This window comes from Protopterus annectens, chromosome 4.part1 (assembly GCF_019279795.1).
Source record: "Protopterus annectens isolate FY-2018-M chromosome 4.part1, PAN1.0, whole genome shotgun sequence".
Taxonomy (NCBI): domain Eukaryota; kingdom Metazoa; phylum Chordata; order Ceratodontiformes; family Protopteridae; genus Protopterus; species Protopterus annectens.
Window position 1 is genome coordinate 470,041,022 of NC_056734.1, and position 27,848 is coordinate 470,068,869.

General features: G+C 40.3%; 1 protein-coding gene across 1 annotated transcript in view; it reads left to right on the forward strand.

The window, feature by feature from the left end:
• The window catches only part of LOC122801234 (mucin-4-like), a 152,887-nt gene that overhangs the window by 56,273 nt on the left and 68,766 nt on the right, over positions 1-27,848 (forward strand). Inside the window, exon 5 of the mRNA XM_044070786.1 lies at positions 1,528-1,631. Coding sequence (XP_043926721.1) covers positions 1,528-1,631 — 104 coding nt within the window. The remainder of the gene's footprint in view (positions 1-1,527; positions 1,632-27,848) is intronic.

A 27,848-nucleotide genomic window follows, 5' to 3' on the forward strand; every position in this document is an offset into this window, starting at 1 on the left:
CACTCTCTTTCATAAGACACTGAGTAGGCCTTTTCATGCCTACTACTTTATCATGCATTTTATCCTTAAATACATCCATGTCTGACCAGTCGGATTACTCACATCTGCCTAAGTGCTCATCGTGCAGCTGCTGGACCTCTTTCTTGTTCTTCATCTAGTAATGAATGAGCTTGCTCTGGATAGAGAAAGGTCTTGATTCCCATGGGAAAGAAGATTCAGAGTGTGGCGGGGTACAAGAGTTTAAATCTCAATCCTGTTTTCCTCAATTTGTAAAGACTGGGACAAATTTATATCTCTTCTGCCTAGTATGCAAGGAAAAATCCTAGCCAACACAAGTCATTGTCCCAACAATTGTGAGGATCTTGCCCTTAGCCACAACTGTGTCAGAAGTCGTTCTTTTAGTTGAAAGGTCTGAAATTTTACCAGACTTGGTTGTACCAATCCAGGTCTACCAACCTTGAATGTTCAGACACGATGAGCCCTGCCAAGCAGTACCTCAGATTCCCTGGTGCCGTTCCAAATGCTGAGCTAAGTTCTCATAAAGGAAAGACAATCAGACCCATTCACTCCTCTTGAGATATTGGTAAAATGAAGATTTCATTCAGGGATCTCTCCTCAAGTTCAGTAAGCTTGTCCTAAACCTCCTTTTTGAGTGCCTCCCATTCAGTCATTCTTATGGTTTGTTTTAGGTGACTTTACTAGAGGGTTTGTAGTATGTCATTGCAGTTATTTAAGCCATCTTCTATATCATCCAATTTCTTGTTCTTAAACTGGATAAAGTCCATGAGGGTGCAGCTGAGTTTAATATTAGCATACATTTTTTTCTAATTTCTGTTTGATGAGTCCCAGACTTTCCTGAGAAGTCATCTCCATAGCGGGGTCTAAATCCTCGATGACTCCTGCCATGAGAGGCAGCCTGGAGTTGTCAACTTACTTAAAATACTTTTTTCCAAGTAAATTCCATCTAGCAGCCCACTTTTTAAGTAAAATTTGGTTTAGTGCTATATCCAGATTTTAGTTTTTAGCCTGCTGTGCCTTTGCCATTAACTTTGCAATGATAGATTACTTGGTCCAGGGCAGAGAGAGAGACAAGAGGAACCAATCACTATGTGTCTGCCATATCTGGAACATTTTATGTTTGTTTCCTTTTTTATTGCTGCTAAAGGCTGATTAAGAAAATCACAATATAAAACTTTTAGAGAACAGATGATGTAAGAACAGCTAATAATACAATTAGACAATGGCTGTTACAAATCAAGAGTTGATAACAACGATCTCTGCTTTGTGGTGACAGTGACTGCATACAAAGCAAAAATGTGTTGTTTCCCTTTCCTTGCGATAGTGGTTAGTGAACAGTTTCTGTTGATGATTCTTTTTTAACAAGAATGTATGTGTTACGTTGGCTGGGTTTTTATATGTTTTTGTAAATCATATCTTTTATGTCATCACTTGAATAGGATCACTGTGTAATATATCAGCTGTTGCACAATGCATCGTTTCACATAAAGCTTGCCTTTTTTTTTACAGCAATACCTAGGAGGAAGATAAAAGTTACTCTGAAACAAACCATAGCAAATCTTACATCTGAAAGCAATTGGAATGTTACGTTGGCTGCACCCATCAATGAATCAGTAAGTGAGGCGACAAATTATTAATATATTGAAGAATGCCTTCATTTATGTGTAAAAAAAGTAATTTTGTTAAGACTAAAATAATTCTTAGACATGAATTTTAAAAAAAATGCTGCAATGTTTCCCTTCATAACTCATGCCCCAATACCATTTTCTCTAGTTGTACAATGAGGTCTGATATAAATTTCTAGATTCACATGTTCTTGGTAAAGGCTGTGACAGCAAATCAGTTTTATTGACCCTTATTAAAAGTTATTTTCCTTTGCCTTAATATTTTATTGCATGGGTTTGAATATTGCCACCTAATACCATGATTTTATCATAAACATTTAACAAACAAAAAGATAATCATTTACTGTGATAGATTCCGGCAACAGGAGTTTGGAATTATTGTCAATTAATAACACAATCATTTACAAAAGCAAAACAAGTCCCTACTAGTAGTAGACACCTATGCTACAAAAATGGAGGTAGGAGTTATATACACATTTAACAACAGCAGTGTTATCATACATTATCAAGAAAATAGTGAAAAATGAGCAAGAACCATATCACACATTTAAAAACAAAGTGACCATTCATTGCAAATAATACCACCCCCTTACCACTGTTCATCCATATGGGAACATTATTTCTCCACTTTTTAAGATAGAATTAACCTTAACAAATGAGATTTAAACATCTTAACAGACATGAAACTTTCCATCCATCTAGTTGCTTTGAAAAGCATTTTCTTTTTAAAACAACCTTTTCACGCAATGATGACCAGACCAAAATTCATGACTAAGAAAAAAGGTTTATCATTACTGTTGAACTTAATTGTATGTGTATCATTTCCACACACAACAGATATCTAAGATTGCTCAGTAATAACTGTGTAGAAAACAATGCTCATATCTTATCAGACCCATTATTGAATATAATGCACCTTTTGGCATGTATTTATCTAAACAAATCACACAACTTGAGAGACCTCAGAGATTCATAAATAAAAAAAATCACTAGCTTCAAAAATCTTAGTTATTATGAGAGACTATCAGACCTTTTTCTTTACTCAGTTTCTTATAGGCTCCACCATGGAGATAAAAGTCTATTATTTCTTACCATGAAAGATCCAACCATATCTGATCTCCTATTCCTTCACAGAACTAATGGTTGATCAAATACTCAGTCAAAGGAACTAAACCTTCATCAGCAGATAAAAAAGACACATTGGCATGATAGATTAATCTCCCAACAGATCCATCACCTCTGGCACAAACTTCCACTAAATGTCAAGCAGAGTAGCACCCGTGTCACCTTCAACATAAACCTAGATAATTGGATAGGCAGACTCATTCTCTCCTGGTCTATCTTGTCATGCCCCCCTTGACACTAAAGGAAATTTTTGAATAAGGTTTTTTGGCTAGGCTTGAAATAGTCTGCAGACCAATTGCCTAGTACTATGAACCTATGATCTTATAGGTTCATAGGTTCATAGGTAGGTACTAGGCTATCAGCCTTGGGGCCTATACAAGCCCAGCCAAAAAGGTACCCTGGCTTTTGCCACCTAAGAAAATGATTTTCCTGTGCCACTGTTGAGCAGAGCCACGGAGGTGATCCCTGGGGTGAATTTCCTATTTCCCATCCAGTCATCAAGATTTTTCTTGAAGAGTGCTAATGAGGAGCTTTGTTTGATATAGATAGGTAGTTTATTCCAGAGTATGGGAAGTCTCTGGGACAGAAATCTATCCCTCCGGCATGTTCTCTTTATTGTGGTGACAAGGTTTAGGTCCCTAGAGCATGTAGCTCAGAGGGATTGGGATTTCTTTAAGTGGAGCATGTCCAACAGCTCTGGGTTTGACATAGCTTTGTATGTTAGGCAGAGATCACCTATGAGTAGGTGCTATGCGATGCAGTAAAGCTGGAGTTTTTTGAGATGGTCTGCATATGGCATCTGTTTGAGGCCAGTAATCCTCTTTGTGAGGTATTTCTGTGGCCTTTCCAGTTGTTGTAGATGTCTTGTGAGGTACATACCAAAAGGGGCGTTGTACTCTATAATGGGTCTAATGAGTGATGAGTAGAGGGAAACAATGACCTATTTTTTTCTGGATGAGAAACCTTTTGTGATGAGGTGTGCCACATAGAAGGATTTCCTGACTACTGTGGCAATGTGATTATCAAAGGAGAGACTACTGTCCACCTGTGTCCCAAGGTCTCTTATCACACTTTCAGTGTTAAGTATACTACCACTCTCTCATAATAGATGTTCAGAGGTGAATTTTAGAAAATGTTCCCAACATTTTGATCCAGTGATGGCCTGAACAACAAAAATCATGAGTAGGAAAGAAATTCAGCCTTATTTTTCTTTTCAGGGAAGAAATACGTTGTGTGTAAGGTTTAATGCTTAAAGCTGACAGAGTGGTAGATCACAGTAAACTGACAAGATAAATGTCTGTGAAGATACATAAATCCTATCTGGGAATACTGCCTACCTCCCTATACCCTCCACCCACCAAAAAAACAGACAGTCCTTCTGTGCATTCCTCTGAAAGTGAAGATATACATGGTAACAATCATATATTTCAAGAGACTGCTGTCAGTACTTCCCTGTGCCTGGCTTGGACACATGTGACTGAAAGACTTTGGGTGCATGTAAAACCATCTCTGGCCCTACAAAGCTGACATATAGAAAACTTCTGGAAGAGCCTCATGTTGATCAAGAACAAATGCAGGAATGGTTAAGGAGAGGTGAATTCACATCAAGAAATGAAAGGTTAATATTGGCAGCCCAAGATAGTGGACTACATACATGCTGGTTTACAAAGTCCACTGAACATGTGGGAGAAACAGACATATGTAGGTTTTGCAAAACTGAATTGGAAACAGTCACACACCTTGTTGCTGGTTGCGACCCACTAATGGCAGAGGGAATGTATACTGATAGGCATAATAATGTGGCAAAACTGTTACACTGGAGATTGTGCAAACATTATGGTATCGAAGTGGCTGAAAAACACTGGAAACATGAGCCACAAAGAATCATTGAAAATGATGAAGCTTATATCACATGGGATCACCAAATACCAACAGTCCAAAAGATAGATGCTAGAAAACTGGATATAGTGGTTCAAGAAAAGAAGACAAAAGTAGCATTGATCATTGAAATTGCCACACCCAGTGACTACAGTGTCTTGCCTACAGAGAGACACAAGGTCATAAAATACCTGAATCTGCAGGCAGAAACAAGAGCCACATGGAAGAAAGATACCCAGACAGTTCCAATAGAAGTAGAAGCAACAGGTCTTATAAAAAAGAATTTACAGTCGTATTAGATATGTTACCAATTCATGTAACACCATACAAATTGCAGAAGGAGTCATTCCTGGGCACATTACGGGTGCTGCGAAGAGCACTTTTGGCTGACATCAGAGTGAAACAATACTCATTTCATGAACTTTAATCGTACTTTGACTTATGAATGGAGTCCATTCCCATCATGGTATTAGAAACCCAAAAGACTTGGAGAAATTAAAAACTGACATACGCTACTTTTGTGCACTTGCTGTTAACTATCTCAGTGCTGTTTGACAATTCTCTGCTGCATTTAGTGAGTTGGTTGAATTTATCACTGTTTTTCAGCCTGCAGTTTGTTAATGAAATTTCATCTGTTCATTACAGTACTGCTCTTAGAACATTTTTAATAGTACTGTGATATTTCCTAACCTCCTCTGATACTGCAAAAGCTGTTCTGAGTTTGTCAAAGTTCTCCTGAGTTTGCCAAATATTTCTAAGTTTTGCAAAGTTTTACTGAGTTTGTAGAAGTTCTCTACATTGGCATATATTCCTCTGTAATTAGAAACCTTTCTCAGGGTTTGTGAACTTATTTCCAAGGATTTCTGATGCTGCAGGAATTCTGCCTTTTGTTGTAAAGCATTTGTTACTGCACTTGAGCCCAAAACCAGTTTGTTTTACATTAAAATAATTTTTTTCTATACTCTGGTGGGAGCAGAGGACTGATACAACCCACCTGGCTTGGATCTGGTGGACGTCTTATTGTATGTTTATTTGAATAGCCCGAGGGCTTAACTATGTAAAAGTCTTTCTTCCTGCTGGTATAAAAGCACCGGGTTTGCACATTACTCGTGCCTTGCATATTTAGCAAATCTCTCCAATTTAAAATTTTTTATAGGAAAAGTTGTCCACAGTCTCTTACTGTTCATAGCTGCTTGAAGAGCTGCCAGTTTACACAGAGGGCAGCACCACTGCAAGTCATTTAATAGTAAACTACTAAACACTCTCACTTAGACCTTTAAGTGACTCTCCCCTACTCCTTCCCATCTACTAAGGATCTGGTATAATGGATAGGTGCTTCCCTCCCATCTCTATTTCTGGCCTGGTGTATATAATAGGTATCCTGCGGCAGTGCAGTAAGTGCCTCATGTTCGCTGACAATTATTTAATTTTAGAACATGCAAGCACAGTGTGTAAGAGATGTAGATACACAATGTCATTGGAGGCAAAGCTCTTACATAAACACAGGAACAATCCAAATCAGATGTCAGTGTTACATCCAAAACACTCACTATTAACACTAAGAAAAAACATATTAACCCACATATGCAGAGGTATTCACCTGTAACCTACCCAAACCTGCAAGGCCTTATAAAGACATCTCTCACTGGCCCTGCACAGTCAAAAAAGACAGCATTTCACACAACACACAACTCTGAAAATCCTAGTAGCCCTGCTTCCAAGCCCATAGGCAACACACCACACAGCCAAACATTCTAGTTATTGTGGATTCCATTGTGAGACATATTGATGTCCCCCTTGCCAGGCTAAACAAGGAATTGATCACAGTGAGCTGTCTGTCTGGGCGAGGATCCACCAGATCACGCATGCACTTAGGTCTTTAAACCACAAGTACCAGTAGATGTACCTTGCTGGAATACATGAAGAGAGACATGATGGTGATCTCTGATTATGTGTCCCATGCGGATTTGAATCTAGCCTTGAATAGCATACTACCTTCATCAATGATGATGCCATAGTAGCAGCAAAAAATGATTGACTTCAGCAGTTGGCTAGGTTTCTGATGTCACAGCAAGGAGATCTAATATCTTTTATCCTGGGGAGACATAACTGAAAAACCACGATGCTTTGCCAGAGATGGTTTGCACTTGTCACCACTTGGCTTCTGGATGCTGGCAAAAATTGTATCTATCCCCATAGTGCCTTTTTTGGCCATTCCAAGTTTATAAAATCCTCCATTAGTTCACAGGTTCATAGTTTCATATATGGTTACTAGGCTAATGGCCTAGTTTCCCCAATTGTCAGTGGATAGGTGAGTGAAGTTCACAGAAGTAAGGATCTATGGTAGTTAATACTGACTTCCTCTTTCCAGCAGGGACATGGGTGCCACCCCATGAGTGAATTTGTGGTCACCCATCCACCGATCTAGGTTGCATTTGAAGAGGGTCAGAGAGGAACTCTGTTTCATGTGAACTGGAAGCTTGTTCCACAGAAGTGGCAGTCTCTAGGAGATGTATCTATTTCTCCAGCATGACCTGTTCATGTCAGAGGCTAGGTTAACATCCCTGGACCAAGTGACCCTCATGGTGTTTAATTTGTGAATGCATAGCATTTCCATCAGGGCCGGACCATAGACTGCCCTGTAAGCCAGGCACAGGTCAACCCTTAGCAACCTTTAGGAGACAGAATACAGTAAGGGGAATTTTAGTCTTTCTGGGTAAGACTTATTTTGTGTACCCTGTAATTTCTTGGTGATAAACCTTTGTGGTCTTTCAAGTTGTTGCAGGTGTCTGGTGAGCTACATGCAAATGGGAGCATTGTACTCAGTTATTGGTCAGATGAAAGCTGAGTATAATGGAATTACAACATCCTTAGATCTATATGTAATGCCTTTACTTATAGGACATGCCACCTAGAAGGATTTTCTTACTACTGTGGATAGGTGATGGTCAAAGTTCAGATTGCTAGCAACGTGAGTACCCCAGATCATGTACCACTGGGTTGACACTTAGGGGAGGATGCTGTCTATAATGTGATTAGTAGAGATGTCATCTTTCTCAAAAGGAATAATAATGCTTTTTTTTGCATTTAGCTTTAATCTGTGGCTTTGGCACCAGTCACTTTTCTGTGTTAACCCTGTCTGCAGTATAGAAACATCACTGCGGGACTCAGTGATTGCTCCCAATTTGCAGTCATCAGAGAACTTGCTCAGCCACAGGCCTTCAAAGTTTTCCTGGACTTCTAAGAAATAAATTCCAAACAGTAAGGGTCCTGGCACAGAACTCCTGTGGTATGCCACTGGTCGGTCAATGTTTTTTTGCTAGAGGTGAAGTCACCCATTTTTTCAGTATGAAGGTCAGCAGGACTAAGACAAAATATATGTGTATGAATGAGAGGGAGGATAGAGGAATGGTGAGGATGCAGGGAGTAGAGCTGTTGAAGGTAGATGAGTTTAAATACTTGGGATCAATTCAGAGTAATGGTGAATGTGGAAAAGAGGTGAATAAGAAAGTACAGGCAGGGTGGAGTGGGTGGAGAAGAGTGTCAGGAGTGATTTGTGACAAAGGGGTACCAGTAAGAGTGAAAGGGAATGTCTACAAGAGGGTTGTGATATCAGCTATATTATATGGATTGGAGATGGTGGCATTGACAAAAAGGCAGGAGTCAGTGCTGGACGTGGTAGAGTTAAAGATGTTAAGATTTGCACTAGGTGTGATGAGGATGGACAGGATTAGGAATCAGTATATTAGAGGGTCAGCTCAGGTTGGACAGTTTGGAGACAAAGCCAGAGAGGTGAGATTCCATTGGTTTAGACATGTGCTGAGAAGGGATGCTGGGTATATTGGGAAAAGGATGCTAAAGATGGAGCTACCAGGTAAGACTAAGAGAGGAAGGCATAAGATAAGGTTTATGGATGTGGTGAGAGGACATGCAAGTGGTTGGTGTGACAGAGCAAGATGTAGAGGACAGGAAGAAATGGAAACAGATGATCCACTGTGATGACCCCCTAATGGGGACAGCCAAAAGAAAAAGAAGAAGATTCTGCCAGTGAGCCATTTGGCTCCTCATCTGGTAATGTATGGGTTAATTCTCAATTGGGAGAGTTTCTCTATAATACTTGAATGGGAGGATTGTGTCAAATGCCTTGGCTAGGTCAAGATAGGTGGCATTCACTGTCTTTCAAAGTTCAAACTGGGTTGGATCCAGAGTTTGGAGATATGTCCTTGTTAATAAGGTCCATAATGAGTCTTTCCATCGCCTTGCAGATGAGGCGAGTCAAGCTTATGGGCCTTTAACTCCCAGGGTTGGTTGATGGCCCCTCCCCTTTGCGCAGAGGGATTACTGTTGCTGTCTTCTATTCAGCTGGAACATAGCCAGTTCCCAGGCTGTGGTTAAACAGGCATCCAAGTTGGTCTGCTAGCTCATGTATTAAGTTAAAAGGCAACCTGGGATGTTGCCTGGCCCCATTGCTGCAGTGTTTTTGACCTTGGAGAGCACCTAAATGACCTGCTGACTTGAGAAAATAGGCTGGGGAATGGTAACAGGTATGCATTGAGGGATGAAAGGAGGGGACAAGTTTGCTCCAAATCTATCAGCTAGCAGGTTGGCTAGTACCTCCAGCTGAGTATGAGTGGAGCCATCCACAACCAGTTTCATGCACAGCTGTGTATTCCCTTTTAGATATTGGATGTAGTTAAAGAATGCCTTGTGATTATCCTTGGCTAGGGAGGCTATTTTTACTTTGTAATTAGATCTCTAATTTACTTGTTTAAGCTAGAGAGGGATTTCTTCCTGTGCCGAGTCGGTTCCCTCTTGTTCTTGGACATTAGTTTCTTTCTCTTGTTATTTAGCCTGTTTATACTAGGGTTCCACCAGGGTGGCTTGTTTTTTTTTCATCAAGATTGGGTTTTAATCCAGTCAGGTACAGCCGATTCTAAACAACTGCTTACATGGTTATACAGGGCATTGGTGTACACCTCTGCATAGGAGTCTGTGTTATCTGCATTTGAGTGAGCTTTGAAACTTCTTATAATATCACACAGTACGGCGTAATTTGACTTTGAAAAATTCTTAAGCTTGATAGGGTTTCTGGTCTCATAATTACATTGAGCAAGATTAATTTATGGTCCAAACCTACCAGGGAGGACATCACACGGGGGGGGGGGGTACAATGCTCTCCCATGTTAGCGAGTACTGTTTCCAGGGCATTTGTGTCTCTTATGGGTGTGCTGACTAGCTTTTCCAGAGCATTTGCATTGACAGAGTCCAAGAACCTCTGAGCGTGCATGTTTGTGTTTGGGTCCACTTTGAAGTCTTGAAGCCCATAATACCGGCTTTTGCATTCTCGAGACGAGAATGTCAAAAGTTTAGAATCATGAATAGCTCAAATCTCCCTGGGCAAGTAAATGCTTGACCAACATCAAACACACCCCCTCAAGAATATATATGTGTGTGTATGTAAATATATATATATATATATATATATATATATATATATATATATATATATATATACACCAACTCCAGGATCACACTACAGTGAAGTAAAAGGGCATATTTATACATGCTGGGCAAGCATTTGCTTGCCCAGGGAGATTTCAGCCATTTGTGATTCTCAGCTTTCAACATTCTTGTCTCGAGAATGTGAAAGCCAGTATTATGGGCTACGAGATTTCAAACTGGACCCTTGTGGTCATGTATGTTTCCCAGTTCATGCAAGATAATTAAAATCATCCATGAGTAAGGTGCTGGGCTGTACAACAAGTGCCTCCAGTAAGTCCAGTTATGTGGTATGCTTTTTCACATGCCAAATGTGTCATTTTTTTTAAACAAGAAACATCTTTATTAAATTATCACTTATGACATAGACAATCGTACATTTATAATAATGAAAACAAACCATATTGACATAATCTTAGTAGCAAGCATTATACATTACAAACCATATTGTCATAATTCTAGTAGCAAACATTATACATCACTTTTAATCTACCAATCATTATCAAACATTCCATAGTTCAGTTAAATCCTGCCTTCTTTTAAACCTCATTCCTTCTCTGTATGTATTGTTCCAACCATTCCCATTTTTTCAATGTAATTTGCTCCTACCCTTTTCTAAAGATCCCAGTTCCAGTTGTTTTTATCTCTGTTACTATAGTCACTACTTCTAGTACTGCTGGTTTAGAACTTTGATTTCCATTTTCTAGTAATTGCTTTTTCTGCAGCCACCATAATTAGACTCAGCAAGGCCTTACCATGTCTAGGCAATTCTGATTCTGTATCATAGCTCAGAAAAATCATTTCCCTAGATACACCAATTTGCACAACCAGTATCTCTGATACAGTAGTCTGCAGGGGATCTTTAAAGTCTGCCAACTCATTACACTCCCAGAAAATATGTTCCCAGTTATCTCTTTCTTCTTCATCACTCCTTCAATATTTGCTGTCTACCTGAGGAAAAAATGATCTGGAGTGTACTTGGGAGTCTACTTGGAGTCTAAAAATACCTATGTAAACATTTTCAAGCAAAAATCCTACATTTTCTAGATTTTGTTGATGTTGGGAGACATACATATATCCCCCATTGTTTCTTTGTTAATTGCTTATCCAATCTCTCTTCCCAGTCCTTTAAGAATCAATCAGAAGAGATTAGAAATGATGCAATATTATGCAATTATCATGCAATACTTTATATGCTGTACTAATTATTAATTTTTTAACAGCAGCTTCTATTCTAGATTCTACTAAAAACTCTATAAGCAGTGTTCTTTCATTAAGATTTGTTTCCTCTTTGCCTATACTCTGATATCAGTCCTTGATAGGAAAGGCAATCTCTAACTTACAGTCCAAATAAATTCTTGTCATCTTCCCATTCTATTACCTTTGCATCTCTAATTATTTGCTCCCAGTACCTTGGTTCCTTTGCCAGTTTTCTCCAATAAATTCCAGCCCCCTCTTGCCTACTGTCTTTTTTCGTAATTGCAGTAATCCCTTAAGGCGGAATCTACTTTCAGCATTCCCATGTTGGCTTAGTTCTAAGAAAAGTTTCTGCTAATTTATGAATCTAAAAGGCTGTATGATTATTGTTATTCTCCATAAAGATCTGCATCCAAAATCCCAGTCTGTCCTTGCCCCCCCCCTCCCATTTTATCATTATCCCTTTCCAATTATAGGTTTCTGCTTGTGGAATTTTATATTACAAGCTATGCCCACAACTAGTGCAAACGGCTGAATTTCACTTTTTTTTCAGAATAAAATCTTACTGTCATTGAATTTGAATTGTTTCTGTTATTTCATACAACATTAAGATGATTCAGATAAAACAAATAATTGTTTTAGGCAGTTATGAAAGGAAACTTGGAAATATTTTCTTTGCACAGCAGTCTAAATGGGAGCAGTCCAGTATAAAGAGCAACAGGTAGCAACCATACCTCTCAACTGTTCAGATTTCTGCTGGATGCCCAGATTTAATAGTCATATTTTGGTCTGTTTCTCATAAAATGTGTGGGTTTATGACAAATTACTGAGGAAATGAGGATTGAAGTCACTAAGTAATGATGTGCATTTGAATTTCAGACTTCATAGTCTTTATGATTTTGAGTCTGTGTTCCCCCCTTTATTTGTGGCTTTGCCGAGAATTCTTGTGCTAAGGGGTTGAGAGGTTTAGTGATAACCCTAAATTGAGGAGGAATGTATACTTGTTACTGAATCTTGTTTTAGAGTACACCCTAATATGGATTCATATTTTCTCCTTATGCCTCACAAACATTTTTGAATTGTTGGTAAGTCACTCAGGATTGCAGTCAGTCAATAATACCAGACAATACTGTTTCATACTTCTTATTGTCTAAAAAAGACATGTTGGTGATTTAGCACTGTTGTTATTTTAACCATTTAATTGAATTAGAGTAATATTTTAAAAAGTGTCCTTGATTTTTGGGCTTTATTCAGTGATTGTTTTTGGCTCTGTGCAGAATTCTTGAGCAAAGAAGTTAACAGTTATAGTATCTGGTGTCCTACCAACATTTATAAAATTCCCTGACTGAAACAGAAAGCAGTCCCTGAAGATCAGGAGCATCTGTACTTTTTAACCCCCCCCCCAGGTAAGAACGGAGATTGGTCATTCTGGTCTGGACTGCAGATCTTGAGTGCTCACCTCAGGTTCAGTGCCTGATCCCTAAAGCCAATAATTGGAGAATGAAGGCTCTCTCTTTTTTTCTTTTTAATCATTTTCTTTTATTCCTATCTCACATTCATTCATGGATTACTGTCTTTATTGTAAAGAGTGTCATAGTACAAGCATATTTATGATAAAGCAACCAAAGGCATTCTTTGCAGGGCTTCCACACAGTCAAGGATTATCAGGGCCCCCTTTTAGCCTCAGATATATTCAAAATATCTCTAATATATACATTTTTATGTCATAATAGTGAATTGCTAATCTAGTCATCTGCATAAGCTGCAAGTCTTGAGCATTTTGTAATGTATGTATGTAACTAAAAACTCTTTGCCATAATTATTCATCCTGAGGTCACTCACTACACTACTCTGTCCAGTAGTTAGCAAAATCTTATCCTCAAGTAATATTCATCTTCTGTTTTCTCTGCCTCCAAGATTATAAACAAAATAACACAATGTGTAAATCTGAAACTGTTTCAATTAGCCAAGTAATTTGATCGGCAGCAGGCCCTTCTGGTTGGCATGTTGATCAGTGCCATTTTTTTCTCATGCCTTATTAGTTCCTGTTACTTTGCATACCCAGGAATAGACTCAAAAAATACTTCTAACCACTTTAGTCAAATTTAGTTTTCACTCTTTAGAGTAGGAATCTCACTCTTCTCTGCATGTTAACATACCTCCTGAAGGTTTGCACTGAACTAAACATTTTTGAGAGGATTTCCTCCCCAAACTCTGTGTCCACTCCTGGGGTGGATTAACTTTCCTTATACGATTCCCATTTCCCTGTTCAGATGCTGTACTGCAAGCATAGAACATGTTCACCCACTATCAATGTCCACCACTTCAATTGGCCAACAGTCTATTCCTCATCTTGTAGGTGTCAGCTGTTCTGATCTCACTGAAATATGCCTTAAACATTTTGTGTGATTCCAACAGAAATTAAGAAGAAATATAAAAATAAATATAAAAATACAACTCAGACTGTCTCGAACATGTAAGTAGCTATTAAATGATAAAGAACCAATCATAATTTGCTTAAGTTCTGAGGCTACACATCTTTTGTGATACACATGCATCTGAAAGCTCCTTATAAGGAACACTGACGTAATAAAATCTGTAGATTCACCTCCTTATACAATTAACTTAAATATCTCTTTCCTGCACTAACATGGGAAAATGGCTTTTAGTCATTGCAACAGCTTCATTTCTTCTGTTATTCCAAACAGAATGAGTCCTGTGTCTTACCTATTATCATCACCTAGCAAACAAACTAATAGTCCGGTCCTGCTCACCATCATCAGCCCCCTTTTTTTCATTTTACATGAGGTTGGGCAATATGTCAGCTGTCTGCGCATCCCTCTAGTCAGATCCACTCTCCTGCTTTCTCCAAAAGTGATGCCTGCCTGTCTCAGGTCTTCTCTCAAGCAATCCATCCATCTATTGGCTGGGTGTCCTTGCCTTCTCTTGCCTTCTTCTTGCCTTTCCCAAATCTGCTTTATCAGCTTGTCTTCTGCTTTCTTGCACATCAAACCACAATAATCAGGTTTCCTTATCCTTGTCTGTACGTGGGGCTGCTTTCACTTTTGATTTGATGTCTTTATTTCTTCATCTGTCTCACAATGTGCATCGTACTACCTGTCAAAGACACTTGTTCTCCATCACCTCAAAACTTACTCAGCTGCTGTCACACACACTCACACACACACAATGTGTAACTCCTTTCCTTTATTTCCTCCATTTGACACATGCCTTACTTTCCTTTGTTTTCATTGCCCAACAGTCCTATATATTTTAATAGATTGTTCTTTCTGTATTATTTTCTCAGTATAAACATTATCATAAGTGGTGTTATGACAGTGTGCAAGTACTACAGATTGTTGAGTGGCATCTACTTAAGACTGTGTTGTTTGATGCTGTGTACCTACTATCTGTACTTGTGTTATTTGATGCTGTGTACCTAACATCTGTACTAGTGTTGTTTGATGCTGTGTAGATACCATCTGTACATGTGTTATTTGATGCTGTGTACCTAACATCTGTACTTGTGTTGTTTGATGCTGTGTACCTACTATCTGTACTTGTATTATTTGATGCTGTGTACCTAACATCTGTACTTGTGTTGTTCGATGCTGTGTAGATACTATCTGTACTTCTGTTGTTTGATGCTGTGTACATACCATCTGTACTTGTGTTGTTTGATGCTGTGCACATACCATCTGTACATGTGTTGTTTGATGCTGTGTACCTAACATCTGTACTTGTGTTGTTTGATGCTGTGTACCTAACATCTGTACTTGTGTTGTTTGATGCTGTGCACATACCATCTGTACATGTATTGTTTGATGCTGTGTACCTAACATCTGTACTTGTGTTGTTTGATGCTGTGTACCTACCATCTATACTTGTGTTGTTTGATGCTGTGTACCTACCATCTGTACTTGTGTTGTTTGATGCTGTGTACCTACCATCTGTACTTGTGTTATTTGATGCTGTGTACCTGCCATCTGTACTTGTGTTGTTTGATTCTGTGTACCTACCATCTGTACTTGTGTTGTTTGATGCTGTGCACATACCACCTGTACTTGTGTTGTTTGATGCTGGGTACCATCTGTATTTATACTTCTCTGCACATTTGCTCTTACATTACCACTGTAGTGCCGATACTGAATATTGTTATTTCTTTGCTGGTATTTCCCCTGGGATGAGTTTGAAACTGTCCAACAGGATCATTGCTCAACAAATTATAAACATACACATATAGATAGATAGATAGATAGATAGATAGATAGATAGATACATACATACATATCTATTTATACATACAAAGTGTATAAGAACCTGCCTTTGTAAGGTAAGTGCTTTACACACACCAGTGTCCCTAAGAGGTGTTGAGACTACAGCAAACAGACCAAGCTACTTCAAAGCAAACTCACCTGAAACATGAAACCTGGTAAAATCTTCTGACTCATCACAGTTCCCAGCTCTCAGCTTCCATGTGCAATGGCCTTAGATGCTAGGATGTGAGATTAATGGTTGTAGGAAGACTGGGTGGGGGGCAAAAACAGTATAAACATTTGTGAACTCCATTATACATAGTCACCATTATACATAGTCACCATTATACATGGTTACCATTATACATAGTCACCATTCTACATAGTCACCATTATACATGATCACCATTATACACAGTCACCATTATACATGGTCACCATTATACATGGTCACCATTATACATTCTCACCATTATACATAGTCACCATTATACATGGTCACAATTATACATAGTCACCATTATACATAGCCACCATTATACATGGTCACAATTATACATAGTCACCATTATACATAGTCATCCCATATTATTCTTTTCTTCTTTTGTGGGCTTTAAGTTGCCTCCTGCACCTGCTCTGTCTTGCTGGACTCCCTTGTCCAGTTAATTGTTATTAATTGTTTCCTAAAAAAATATGCAATTCTTGAACTTCCTCAAAAGGTTCAAGTTCAACAGCAGCAATAATAACAACAACCATCATCACCATCATCATCACCATCTTAGACTTCTCTATAAGAGAAGAATTACTCATAGATCACACCTGTTATAATTATTTCTGAACTGTATTTTTATTTGGACTAATGTTTGCAGATCATTTCCAGCCACAGCCAAGGCCACAGGGGCAACCATGCGGACTACTTGCAGGGATAATTCGGAGACATTAATAAGCATAATGTTTTGGCACGTGATGAAATCAAGATTCCTTAAGGAAACCCATATATATGTAGGAAGAACATGCAAAACTCATGCAGTCTGTTCAACTTTCTATAATAATACTTTTCCCCCAAAACTCCTCCCAATTCAGTTTGACCATTTTGTAGCTTTGCGTTTCATTTTTCTCCATCCTCAGTTTTGGATGCAACTCTAAAATGTGTCATGCAGTACATTTATGAGTCAAACTCTCTCCATTACTGATTTTTTACTTTCATACAAACAAATGATTTTATTACCCACCTCAATTTCCTATTATTCAGGACACACACACACACACACACACACACACACACACACACACACACACACACACACACACACACACACACACACACTTATACAAGTCTTGTTTCACTTCTCTAGGATTATTTTTGATTTTGATCTTGTTTGTGACTGCAGGAAGGGTTTCTTTGCCATATTGTCTAACTTGTAACATTCACTCACAAGTCTTAGTGGTCAGAAGCTACTTCACAATTAAACCCAGTATTATTGTCTTTTGTATGGCAGCTGAAATGGTACACAAAATCAGATTGTTAATCCAACCACAATTTTGAGATGAAAACTTTGTTGAACCCTCAGCTGTAGCGGTTTGCCTACAATGAAATTATTAGAAACCTACACTGTGAGCATTACTAGTGGTATGAAGCTGTAGTATTAATAATACTGAGCTATGCTTCTCATGCAATGCATGAAGGGAAGTGTAGTCTGTTCCACTAACAGGACTTGTAGTAGCTACTGTGGTATCAAGATGACAAGTATGAAATTAGCTTGTACTTTTCCTATAGTGACTTTCAGACAAATCTGTGTACCACGTAAGTCACAATGAACCTTGCATAGTCTAGGGCTGGGCATCCTGAGGGAGCAGGGCCCTGTTGGGCCAAATAAATTAAATTATCCAAAAGCCAGCCCTACACACATACATATTTGGTTGTCTTACACTTGGCCATGGTTTATTTTGTTATATTTCTTTTCTTCATAATTCTTGAAGATCAGTGAAAGCTGGTACATTAGTCTGGCACAGAGGGCTTGATATGTGAATGAGTCTATTCTATGTTTTTAGTACTGTTTTCACTATTCCCCACTGTTGTTTGATCATGGAGTTAGTACAGTTAACTGAAAGAGATGTTTATTATTATTGTGTATTAGGTTTAATTTTGTTGGCTGCCAAAAAAAGCAATGAATGGACAATTGAAATCAAAATCTAAACCAACTGTCTGCTGCTGCCCCCCTGCAAGCTCCATTAAGTTCCTGGGCCACTAATTGAACACAAGTCACCTTAAACCTAGTCATACATTATCTCTCTATGCCAGTGGAGCTGGTTCATGGGTTCATAGGTAGGTACTAGGCTATTGGCCCTAGGGCCTATATAAGCCTAGCCAAAAGGTACCCTGGCTTTTGCCACCCAAGAAAATTATTTTCCTGTGCCACTGTCGAGCAGAGCCACAGAATTGATCCCTGGTGTGAATTTCCTATCTCCCATCCAATCATCAAGATTTTTCTTGAAGAGTGCTAATGAGTAGCTTTGTTTGATATAGATAGATAGTTTGTTCCAGAGTATGGGAAGTCTCTGGGATAGGAATTTATCCCTCCAGTATGTTCTGTTTATTGTGGTGACAAGGTTTAGGTCCCTAGAACATGTAGCTCAGAGGGATTGGGATTTCTTTAAGTGGAGCATGTCCAAAAGCTCTGGGTTTGACATAGCTTTGTATGTTAGGTAGAGATCGCCTCTGAGTAGGCAATATGCGACAGAGTAAAACTGCAGTTTTTTGAGACGGTCTGCTTAAGGCATCTGTTTGAGGCTGGTAATCCTCTTTGTGAGGTGTTTCTGCGGCTTTCCTAGTTTTTGTAGATGTCTTGTGAGGTACATACCAAAAGGGACATTGTACTCTATAATGGGTCTAATGTGTGACGAGTAGAGAGAAACAGTGACCTCTTTTTTCCTGGATGAGAAACCTTTTGTGATGAGGTGTGCCACGTAGAAGGATTTCCTGACTACTGTGACAATGTGATTATCAAAGGAGATACTACTGTCCACCTGTGTCCCATGGTCTCTTATCACACTTTTGGTGTTAAGTAGGCTACCACCTATGTGGTAGTTCTTGGGTACAGAGTTTTTACCAAAAGGAATGACAATGGACTTTTTGGCATTGAGCTTGAGGCCATGGCTTTGACACCAGGCATCTGTCTCAGCGAGGCCATTTTGTAGGATGTCCACATCTTTTGGAGTTTGGATTATGGCTTCTAGTTTGCAGTCATCTGCAAACTTCGTTAGCCAAAGACCTTCTGTGTTAGCCTGTACTTCAGAGAAGTAGATACCAAACAGGAGAGGACCCAGGACTGAACCCTGTGGTACTCCACTTGTCACTGGTCTGAAGTCGGATTTGGAGTCTGCTACTTTCACAGAGTGGGTTCTGTCAGTGAGCCAGTTGGCAACCCATCTTGTGACATAGGGATTTATACCTAGTTTAGGGAATTTATCTATAATTCCGGAGTGGGGGATTGTGTCAAAAGTCTTGGCAAGGTCTAGATAGGCTGTGTGAACCACCTTACCCTCATCTACAGTTTTGGTGACCGCTTCAAAGAAGTATATCAGGTTTAGGAGACATAATCTGCCTTTTACAAACCTGAACTGGGTGGGGTCCAGAGTTTGGAGATTACCAGTGTCATTGTTTATAAGTTCCATTGTAATATGTTCCATAGCCTTGCAGATCAGGCTCATCAGGCTAATGGGGCAGTAGTTTCCAGGGTCCGTGGTGGATCCCCCTTTGTGGAGTGGGATAACCATCACTTTGCGCCATTCATTGGGCACATAGCCTGAGGTGAGGCTAAGATTGAATATGGTACTTAGGTTGGGTACCAGTTCCTTCTGTAGTTCATGTAGAACGCAGCCTGGGATGTTCTCAGGTCCCATGGATGATGTGTTCTTAGCTTTAGAGAGTGTGTTTTTTACCTGTGTAGCCATGATTACAGGAACTTTGCATTCTTCCGATATAGAGATGGGCCCTTTAGGGGATGAGGGGGTAAAGTTAGCACTGAATCTATCTGCCAGGATGTTGGCAATATTAGTTGGTTCAGTATATTTAGTGTGATTGTGCTGTAACTCAGAGCAGATCTGAGTATTGCCACTGAGATTCTTGACATAGCTATAGAATGCTTTGTGGTTGTCTTTAGAGTCAGTGGCGAGTTTGTTTTCGTAACTAGCTTTGGAGGATTTTATGAGGGATCTCAGCTTCTTACTGAGGCTGACCAGGGAGTTTCCCCAATCATGGGATTTTACTCTTTTTTGCAACAATTTCTTCCTTCTTTTGTAGAGTTTGTTTATGGCAGGGGACCACCAGATTGGCTTCCTTTTTTTGGAGGATAGCATCTTGGTTCTGTTAGGGATTATGCACACATGTAAGTGCTTATAAAGTGCATTTGTGAAGGATTCAGCAGTCATACCTCTATTGTCCATCAGCATGGGTGTCGTGAAGTTTGTCACTTCTGTCTTAAGAAGCGTGAAGTTGGCTTTGGAGAAATTTTTTACGGTGGTTTCCCTAATGGGGGGTGGAGGAGGGATGTGGATGTCTAGGGTAATTAGCTTGTAGGTGGATCTGACCAATGAGAAATTGACCTATGGTGTGGAGCACCGGTTGCCCATGTTGGTAATGACCAGGTCTAGGATATTGCTGCCCCTGGTGGGGGTGTGGATACGTTGATCCAAGGCATTGGAATTTATGAATTTCAGAAAATGTTGAGCACAAAAGTTGGTACATGAGTAGTTTTCCCAGTTAATGGTAATATGCATTATTGTATAATTATCAGATAGATATCTATACAACAACAGGCAATATATTATTTTTATCTAATCATACTCACTTACTCGTGTATAATATAATGCGTGCAGCAACAGCTATCTAAATATGAGTTGCATGTATACTGTATGTCATTGGTCACAGGGATGACTGAAACTGGTCTGTGAATCAGACCATGCAGCCATTTAACAAATACATCAATAAATAAATAAATGCCACACACTGCAGTGCAGCTAGCTCATTGGTTAGTATGTATCTGTCTCAGATGAGACTCCTCTTATGTTTTCTGTTGCCAGAAAGTGGAAAACAAAATAATGCAAAATGAAAATCCACAGGGCTTTTAATTACCCCAGTAATCTGGTCTTGGCTAACCCATATGCATTCATTACATATTAACAGCAGCAAAGGCTAATTTTCAAAGTGATTGGCATAAACTGTAACACATAATAAATACCACTTTCCGGCAGTCACCTATAACAAGACACTGTGTTAATCCAGGGCCTTGCTGTCAGGTAGAAATTTCTTCCATGCTTTTCTTTAAAAAAAGGCAAGTTAGCCACATTAAAGTCTTCCTTGTTTATTAACAGAATTAAATGCATTTTCATAATAACAGTGGTTTCATCTAGCTACTGAGTTCAGTTGACCTGAATGGAAATTAGTCCATTAAAAGCAATCCGTTGTGCCTGACTCCTGTCTTAGAGATGAGTAAATGTATATTAGTTAAGAAGAGTAGGTCTGTCACCACACATGATAATACATGTTATATCTACTCCAATACAAATGTACAACACTGATGCACTTATAGCCAGCTCTGACATTGGGAAGAGTTTGCAAACACATGTAACTGTTGAGTGGTCCTTGAAATATAAACTAGGTTGTCTTGTGCCTTGTTTAGTTCTACAGTCTGACTCCCACCTCAACTCTGAGTTGAGCAGTGAAAAAAAAAAGTGGTCTTGTTTGTAGTTAAAAATATTTCTCCTGGTATGAAACTGTAGCTAGCCACTTACTACTGCAAACATAATAAGTGGTTTACTACAGTTAAAGTACCATACATGAAGCACTTCAGCACTTATGATGTAACCAAAAATATGGTATCAGTATTCTTTTCTGAACACCAACACTGCACTTCTGCACCACCAGCATTTGACAATCAAGCTCCTTAAGACCTTGTGCCGAGGGCATTCACCCTATTTTCCCATCCTAGCTACACCTCTGGACCCTTGGATAATGAAAAGGTTACTTAAAAAAGTGATTTCTGGTGTAAACGTGATTACACGTACAGATTATTCAACTGCATGACTCCCATGTTTCACTGGTTTATGCCATTAATATGTGGCATCTTACTAAATAATCCCATCTCAGTGAAAATAAGTACAGCAAAGACGTTTCTCAATATACAGTATTGTTAATCCACTTTGATGAGCTTGCTATTATCAACAATTATCAAAACAAATACTTGTTTTATAGGTTATCAAATATACTATAATGTAAACCAGTACCATTATGTTGGGCCGGATATTTTTGAAAAGAATGAAAATATTTCTGATTGTATAATGATGATACAATTTGAGGTGGTGCTTCTCAAGAGTAAATTGTGAAATGTAATGCTAACAACCCCACTCCTTTAGTTTTTCCCATGCAGCTGCAAAATATATGACATACATAGTGAAAGAAATATGTTCCCTTCAAGACATCTTCACATTTTTTTATCACATTCATTGGAGACATATCTCTTAGGTCACATTCGTTGGAGACATATCTCTTAGGCTGGTTCTTTGTAGTCTGGTCTAGAGCTTCTATCTCACAACTTCACGCCCTCTGGAGAACTATCAAACTATCCTAAAATGGAATCCCACTGAATATACTGACTGCTAGTCTTAGCTTATTTATGGTAAGTTACAATTGCTATAAATGCCTGTGGCTGTTTGTACTGAATATGTAACATTTAATCTGATGTTGTCAAACTGAATTCAATCTTGACTTTTGGGTTTGGTTCCAACCCATGGGAACAGACTCAGCCATAATACATAGCTCGGTCCAGCCAAAAACTCTTGAGCTAAGGCTATACCCAGAATGCCTCTCTCCCATTACCCCAGATCTCGTTCCCCATGTAGAAAATTGGATGCATCAGCCGATGCTCTCAGCTAAGTGCTTTAATATTTCTATATATTTCTATATAGTTTTCTTTGTCATTTTAAAAACCCTTATTCGATAGTTTTGCGATTTTGTTGTGAGTGAGTGAATGTATTTCTGACCATTTCTACCCTTCCCTTTACCCTGCGCTAACCCTCTTTACCATTGTGGTAACGGGCCTCCTGCTTCTCTTTATTACAGTTGGTAGTCTCATATACCATTGCTGATATTCTCTTTTCCCTTTTTTTCTCTTACACATTTTGGGTATTCTCCTTATACCATTGGTGGTATATCTTAAAAAAAAAACAATTTTCTTCCATCTTTCCTTGTTGTGTGAGTGTATCTGTGACACAAATATATATTTTTGGATATGGCAGAAAAACAAAAGGAGACATCGGGATTCAAGCAGTGGCACGACTTTGGCAGAAAGATGCCCAATTCTGATGGGCATCGTTCTTGCATGTACTGTTTAGGTGCCCCTCACTTGGACTTAACTTGTACAATTTGTCAGGGCTTTAGCATCCATACTCTAGCAGACAGGTGCAATAAACTTATTCTAAAAGGCCTATTCAAATGTTCTTTTATGGAAGCCCTATCTAAGGCAGAGACTTCAAAATCTCCTAAACCAGAGACTAAGAAAAGAAACCACTCTGTGCCAACCTCCCCTATGGCACATGAAGCTAAAAACCAAAAATCACAGGCTCCAACAGTTTCTTTGGAAGAGGAAGCCAAAGTACCGAAAATGTACAATATCGCATTCAGCCCTGAAAACAACTAAACCCTCTTTGGTGCCGTCAGTTATTGAACTATCTAAGACACAAATCACTTTGGCACCGACCATTACTTCGACGCCGGAGACCTCTTCGGCACCGACAATAGTTTCTGCTCAACCACATCTATCCTCTTATATGGATCCCAATCCCCCTCCATTCAAAAACCTATAGTGCTGAAAGTCAACCTGCTAGTTATGCCCAGGACTAGATATTCCCATTTAATAGACCCCTTTTTGGGTCAATAACCAAGACCATTTTTGGATAGGCCTGAGTTCTCTTTGGGAATATCAGTTCATTCCTCCAGGAGTCTCTCAGAAATGGATGTAATCAGATTAGTGAATCAGCTCGTGGCGGCAAGAGGCCTCCCTGCACCATCACAAACCTCTCTCCCACCCAGAGCTGAGGCTTATTCTCCAAGGACTTTACCAGTTTTTCCTCCTTCAACCTCCTTTGAGGGCTTGGAGCCCCCCACTTTGACACTCCCTGTGCCAGCTGCCTCGGTGCCAACAGTGGGTCTCACCTCGGTGCCGGAGTCCACTCTGTGGTTTTTGGCTCCTTTGGACCATTGCACACCCAAAGCCATGGTTTGGCTGTTGGTTCTAAGACCCTTGGACCAGTTCCAGTTGTCTCCATGGTGCTGTCTATGGCTCTCATGGCCATGTCAGTTTTGAGCCCTCTCTCGGCTCCTACTCTGGGTGGTGGCTCATCAGAATAGGATGTGACCCCCGGTCTAAGGTTGTCTTTCACAGTTCTGAGTTCCCATTCCTCTTCAGGCAGGCCTGCCTTCCAGATTATGGAGAGAGCTTTGGCCTCAGCAAGGTCCCAGCTGGTTCCATCCTTATCGTAATGCCATATTTTTGTTTCCTCTGGTTCACAGCTTTCACAATCTGCTATGTTTGGACAGCAGGCACAAGAGCTGCAAGACACCGGGGTGGTACAGCACCCCCCCCTATTTGGAGCCCTCTTCAGAATCTCCCCCTGAGGGGCCACCCCATAAGAAGACGTGCAATAGGAAGCACATAGATTCAGAAGAATTGGTCACTGAAGACACAGATTATGATAAAGGGGAAGGGCCCCCATGGTCACCCCCTGGAAGATGTCTCCTTTGGAGGCATCATGGAAATACTAAAACAGAGAGGTGACTGGAAGTCCTCCAACCCATCCTGTGAGGAATCTGTGTTCCTGAAAGCTTTTTGTGGCTGCCCTTCTACTTCTTGGGTGACCCTGCCCACTGACAACCTAGTTAAGTTGATTTTTCAGCAAGCCTGGAAGGCTCTTAACTCCATAGACCCTATTCCCAGAGACCGGATAAGGTTCTTTCAGCCCCAGAAGATCAGACCCATTGGTCTAAGGCTCTAGCAGTGGATGCCATGGTGGTGGTGGCGGACACCAAAAAGGAACTCGCCAAAGAGAGTTCAACTGCCCAGCCTCCTAACTGAGAGTTTCAGATGATGGACAGATTTTGGAAGCAACCCCCCCCCCCTAAACATGCTGTTCAACCTCAGCCTCTCCACAGGCTATGTGCCCATTGAATGGCAGACAGCAACGGATATTCCTCTCCACAAAGGAGGGACCACACCTGACCCTGGTAACTATCGCCCCATAAGCCTGACTAGCCTGGTCTGCAAAGTCTATGGAGCGCATCATGATGGAACTCATTAACAAAGACATTGGGAACCTCCAAACACTTGACGTGACCCAGTTTGGGTTTGTTAAGGGCAGATCATGCCTACTAAATCTGGTTGACTTCTTTGAGACAGTTATCAAGGCCATAGACAAGGGAAAGGTGGTTCACACAGCCTACCTTGACTTCGCCAAGGCTTTCAACACCAATCCCAACTCAGGTATTACAGAAAAACCCACCAGCCTGAACATAAACGCCTATATCACGAGATGGGTTGCCAACTGGCTTACGGACAGAACTCACATGGTAAGAATAGCGGGCTCCAGGTCCGACTCTAAACCAGTCACAAGTGATGTCCCGCAAGGCTCGGTCCTTGGACCCCATACTGTTTGGCATATACTTCTCAGAAGTACAGGCAAATACAGGAGGACTATGGCTAACCAAGTTTGCCGATGACTACAAACTGGGAGTCATAATTGACTCTCCAGCTGATACGGACATCCTCCAAAAGGGCCTTACTGAAATGGACACCTGGTGTCAAAGTCATGGCCTCAAGCTAAATGCCAAAAAATGCATAGTCATCCCACTTGGGAAAAACAAAACACCCACGAATTACCACATAGGTGGCAGCTCCCTTAATACAGAAGAGGTAATAAGAGATCTGGGGACCCAGGTAGATAGTAATCTCTCCTTTGACAATCATATTGCCAAAGTAGTTAGGAAATCCTTCTATGTGGCCCATCTAATTACTAAAGGGGTTGCATCTAGAAATAAAGAGGTTATAGTGCCCCTCTACTCATCACTCATTAGACCCATCATAGAGTACAATGTCCCATTTGGGATGTACCTCACAAGACACTTTCAACAGCTGGAAAGACCACAAAAGTACCTCACCAAGGGGATTTCTGGCCTCAAACATATGTCCTATGCAGCCCAACTGAAAAAAACTCTGGCTGTATTCAGTGGCATATCTCTTACTCAGAGGTGATCTCTGTCTGACTTACAAAGCCATGTCCAACTCAGAATTGATGGACATGCTCCACCTAAAGAAATCCAAGTCATTGCAAGCCACACTGCACTCTAGTGAGCTAAACCTTGCCACAACAATAAATAGAACATGCTGGAGGGATAGAGTCCTGTCACAGAAACTCCCCGTGCTTTGGAACAAAATTCTAAATTACATCAGGCAGAGCCCCTCAGTAACACTCTTCAAGAGAAACCTTGACGAGTGGATGGTAAACAGAAAATACACCCCTGGGATCACTTCATTGGCTCTGCTTGACAGAGGCTCAGTTAATTAATCAATGGGGTGGTGAAAGCCAACATACTCTGGCTAGGCTTATAAATGCCCTCGGGCGTATAGCCTAGTACCTACCTATGAACAACCTTTGCTATCGAGTCCTTGAACTTCTTGGCACATTTTATTCTACTTCAAAGGGATCACATGGGAGCACAATGTTCAACACCGGAAGTATACCCCTCACTGGTGAGATCAGATCACAAACTAATCTCGCTGGAGGTCCTCATCCCACCCCCACCTGAAATAAAAAAGACCACAGTAAAGAACTTCTCAAAAGCCGACTTCACACTTCTAAAGACTAGTGTGGTCTCCTTTAAGGCCCCGAGCGGAAAACAGTACTCAAGCCGCTGAATCACTTACAAATGCCTTCTACCAGCACCTGCAGGACTGCATGGATAAGACAATCCCAAACAAAACAAAGACTCTTAGTACCAAAGGCAAGCGTCCAGTCTGGTGGACCCCAGCCATAAACAAACTCTACAATAAAAGGAGGAAGCTACTACAAGATAGAGCAAAATCCTTAAAAGGTAAGACACCCTTGATCACTATAAGTAAAAACTAAGAGCTCTCATAAAATCATCCAAAGCAAATTTCGAGAGTATAATAGCTAAAGACTCAAAAGACAATCATAAGGCCTTCTTTAGCTATGTTAGAAACCTAGGAGGAAACTCCCAGATATGCTCAGAACTAGTTCAAAATGATGTGAAGATTACTGATCCTACAGACATTGCCAACATACTGGCTGACAGGTTCAGTGCAAACTTCTCCCCTCCCCAAAGGAGAGATATCTATACCAAGCGATTGCAGCCCCCAAACATCTCCAGCGCCCAAGTGAGAACTGCTCTCTCCAAAGCAAAAACACAGCATCCATGGGACCTGATGGTGTCCCCGGCTGTGTGCTCCACGAACTCAATGAGGAATTAAACCCACAGCTAGGACAGCTGTTTAATCAAAGTCTTACCTCTGGATCAGGAGTGGCGCACTGCAACTGTGGTCCCACTTCACAAAGGCGGTGCCTCCACCGACCCTGGAAATTACCGGCCCATTAGCTTGACAAGCCTTATCTGCAAAGCCATGGAGAGGATCATAATGGACCTCATAAATAAAGACATAGGAATTTGCAGACTTTGGATCCAACCCAGTTTGGCTTTGTCAAAGGCAGATCATGCCTTTTAAACTTGGTTGACTTCTTGAAACAGTCACCAAAGCCATTGAGGAAAGGCAGTCCATACAGCCTACCTCGATCTGGCTAAGGCCTTGATACAATACCCCACTCAGGTATCATTGAAAAACTCATCAGCTTAAATGTTAACCCATACATCACAAGATGGGTTGCAAACTGGCTGAGTGACAGAACCCACAGGGTCAGAGTTGCTGGCGCCATGTCAGACTCAAAGCCTGTCACAAGTGGTGTCCCACAGGGCTCAGTCCTGGGCCCACTCTTGTTTGGCATCTACTTTTCTGAAGTACAAGCAAACACAGGAGGGTTATGGCTGACAAAGTTTGCAGATGACTGCAAACATAGTAGAAAACACATCTGACACAGATATCCTTCAGAAGGGTCTCACAGAAATGGATAACTGGTGCCAGAGCCACGGCCTGAAGTTAAATGCCAAAATGCATAGTCATACCCT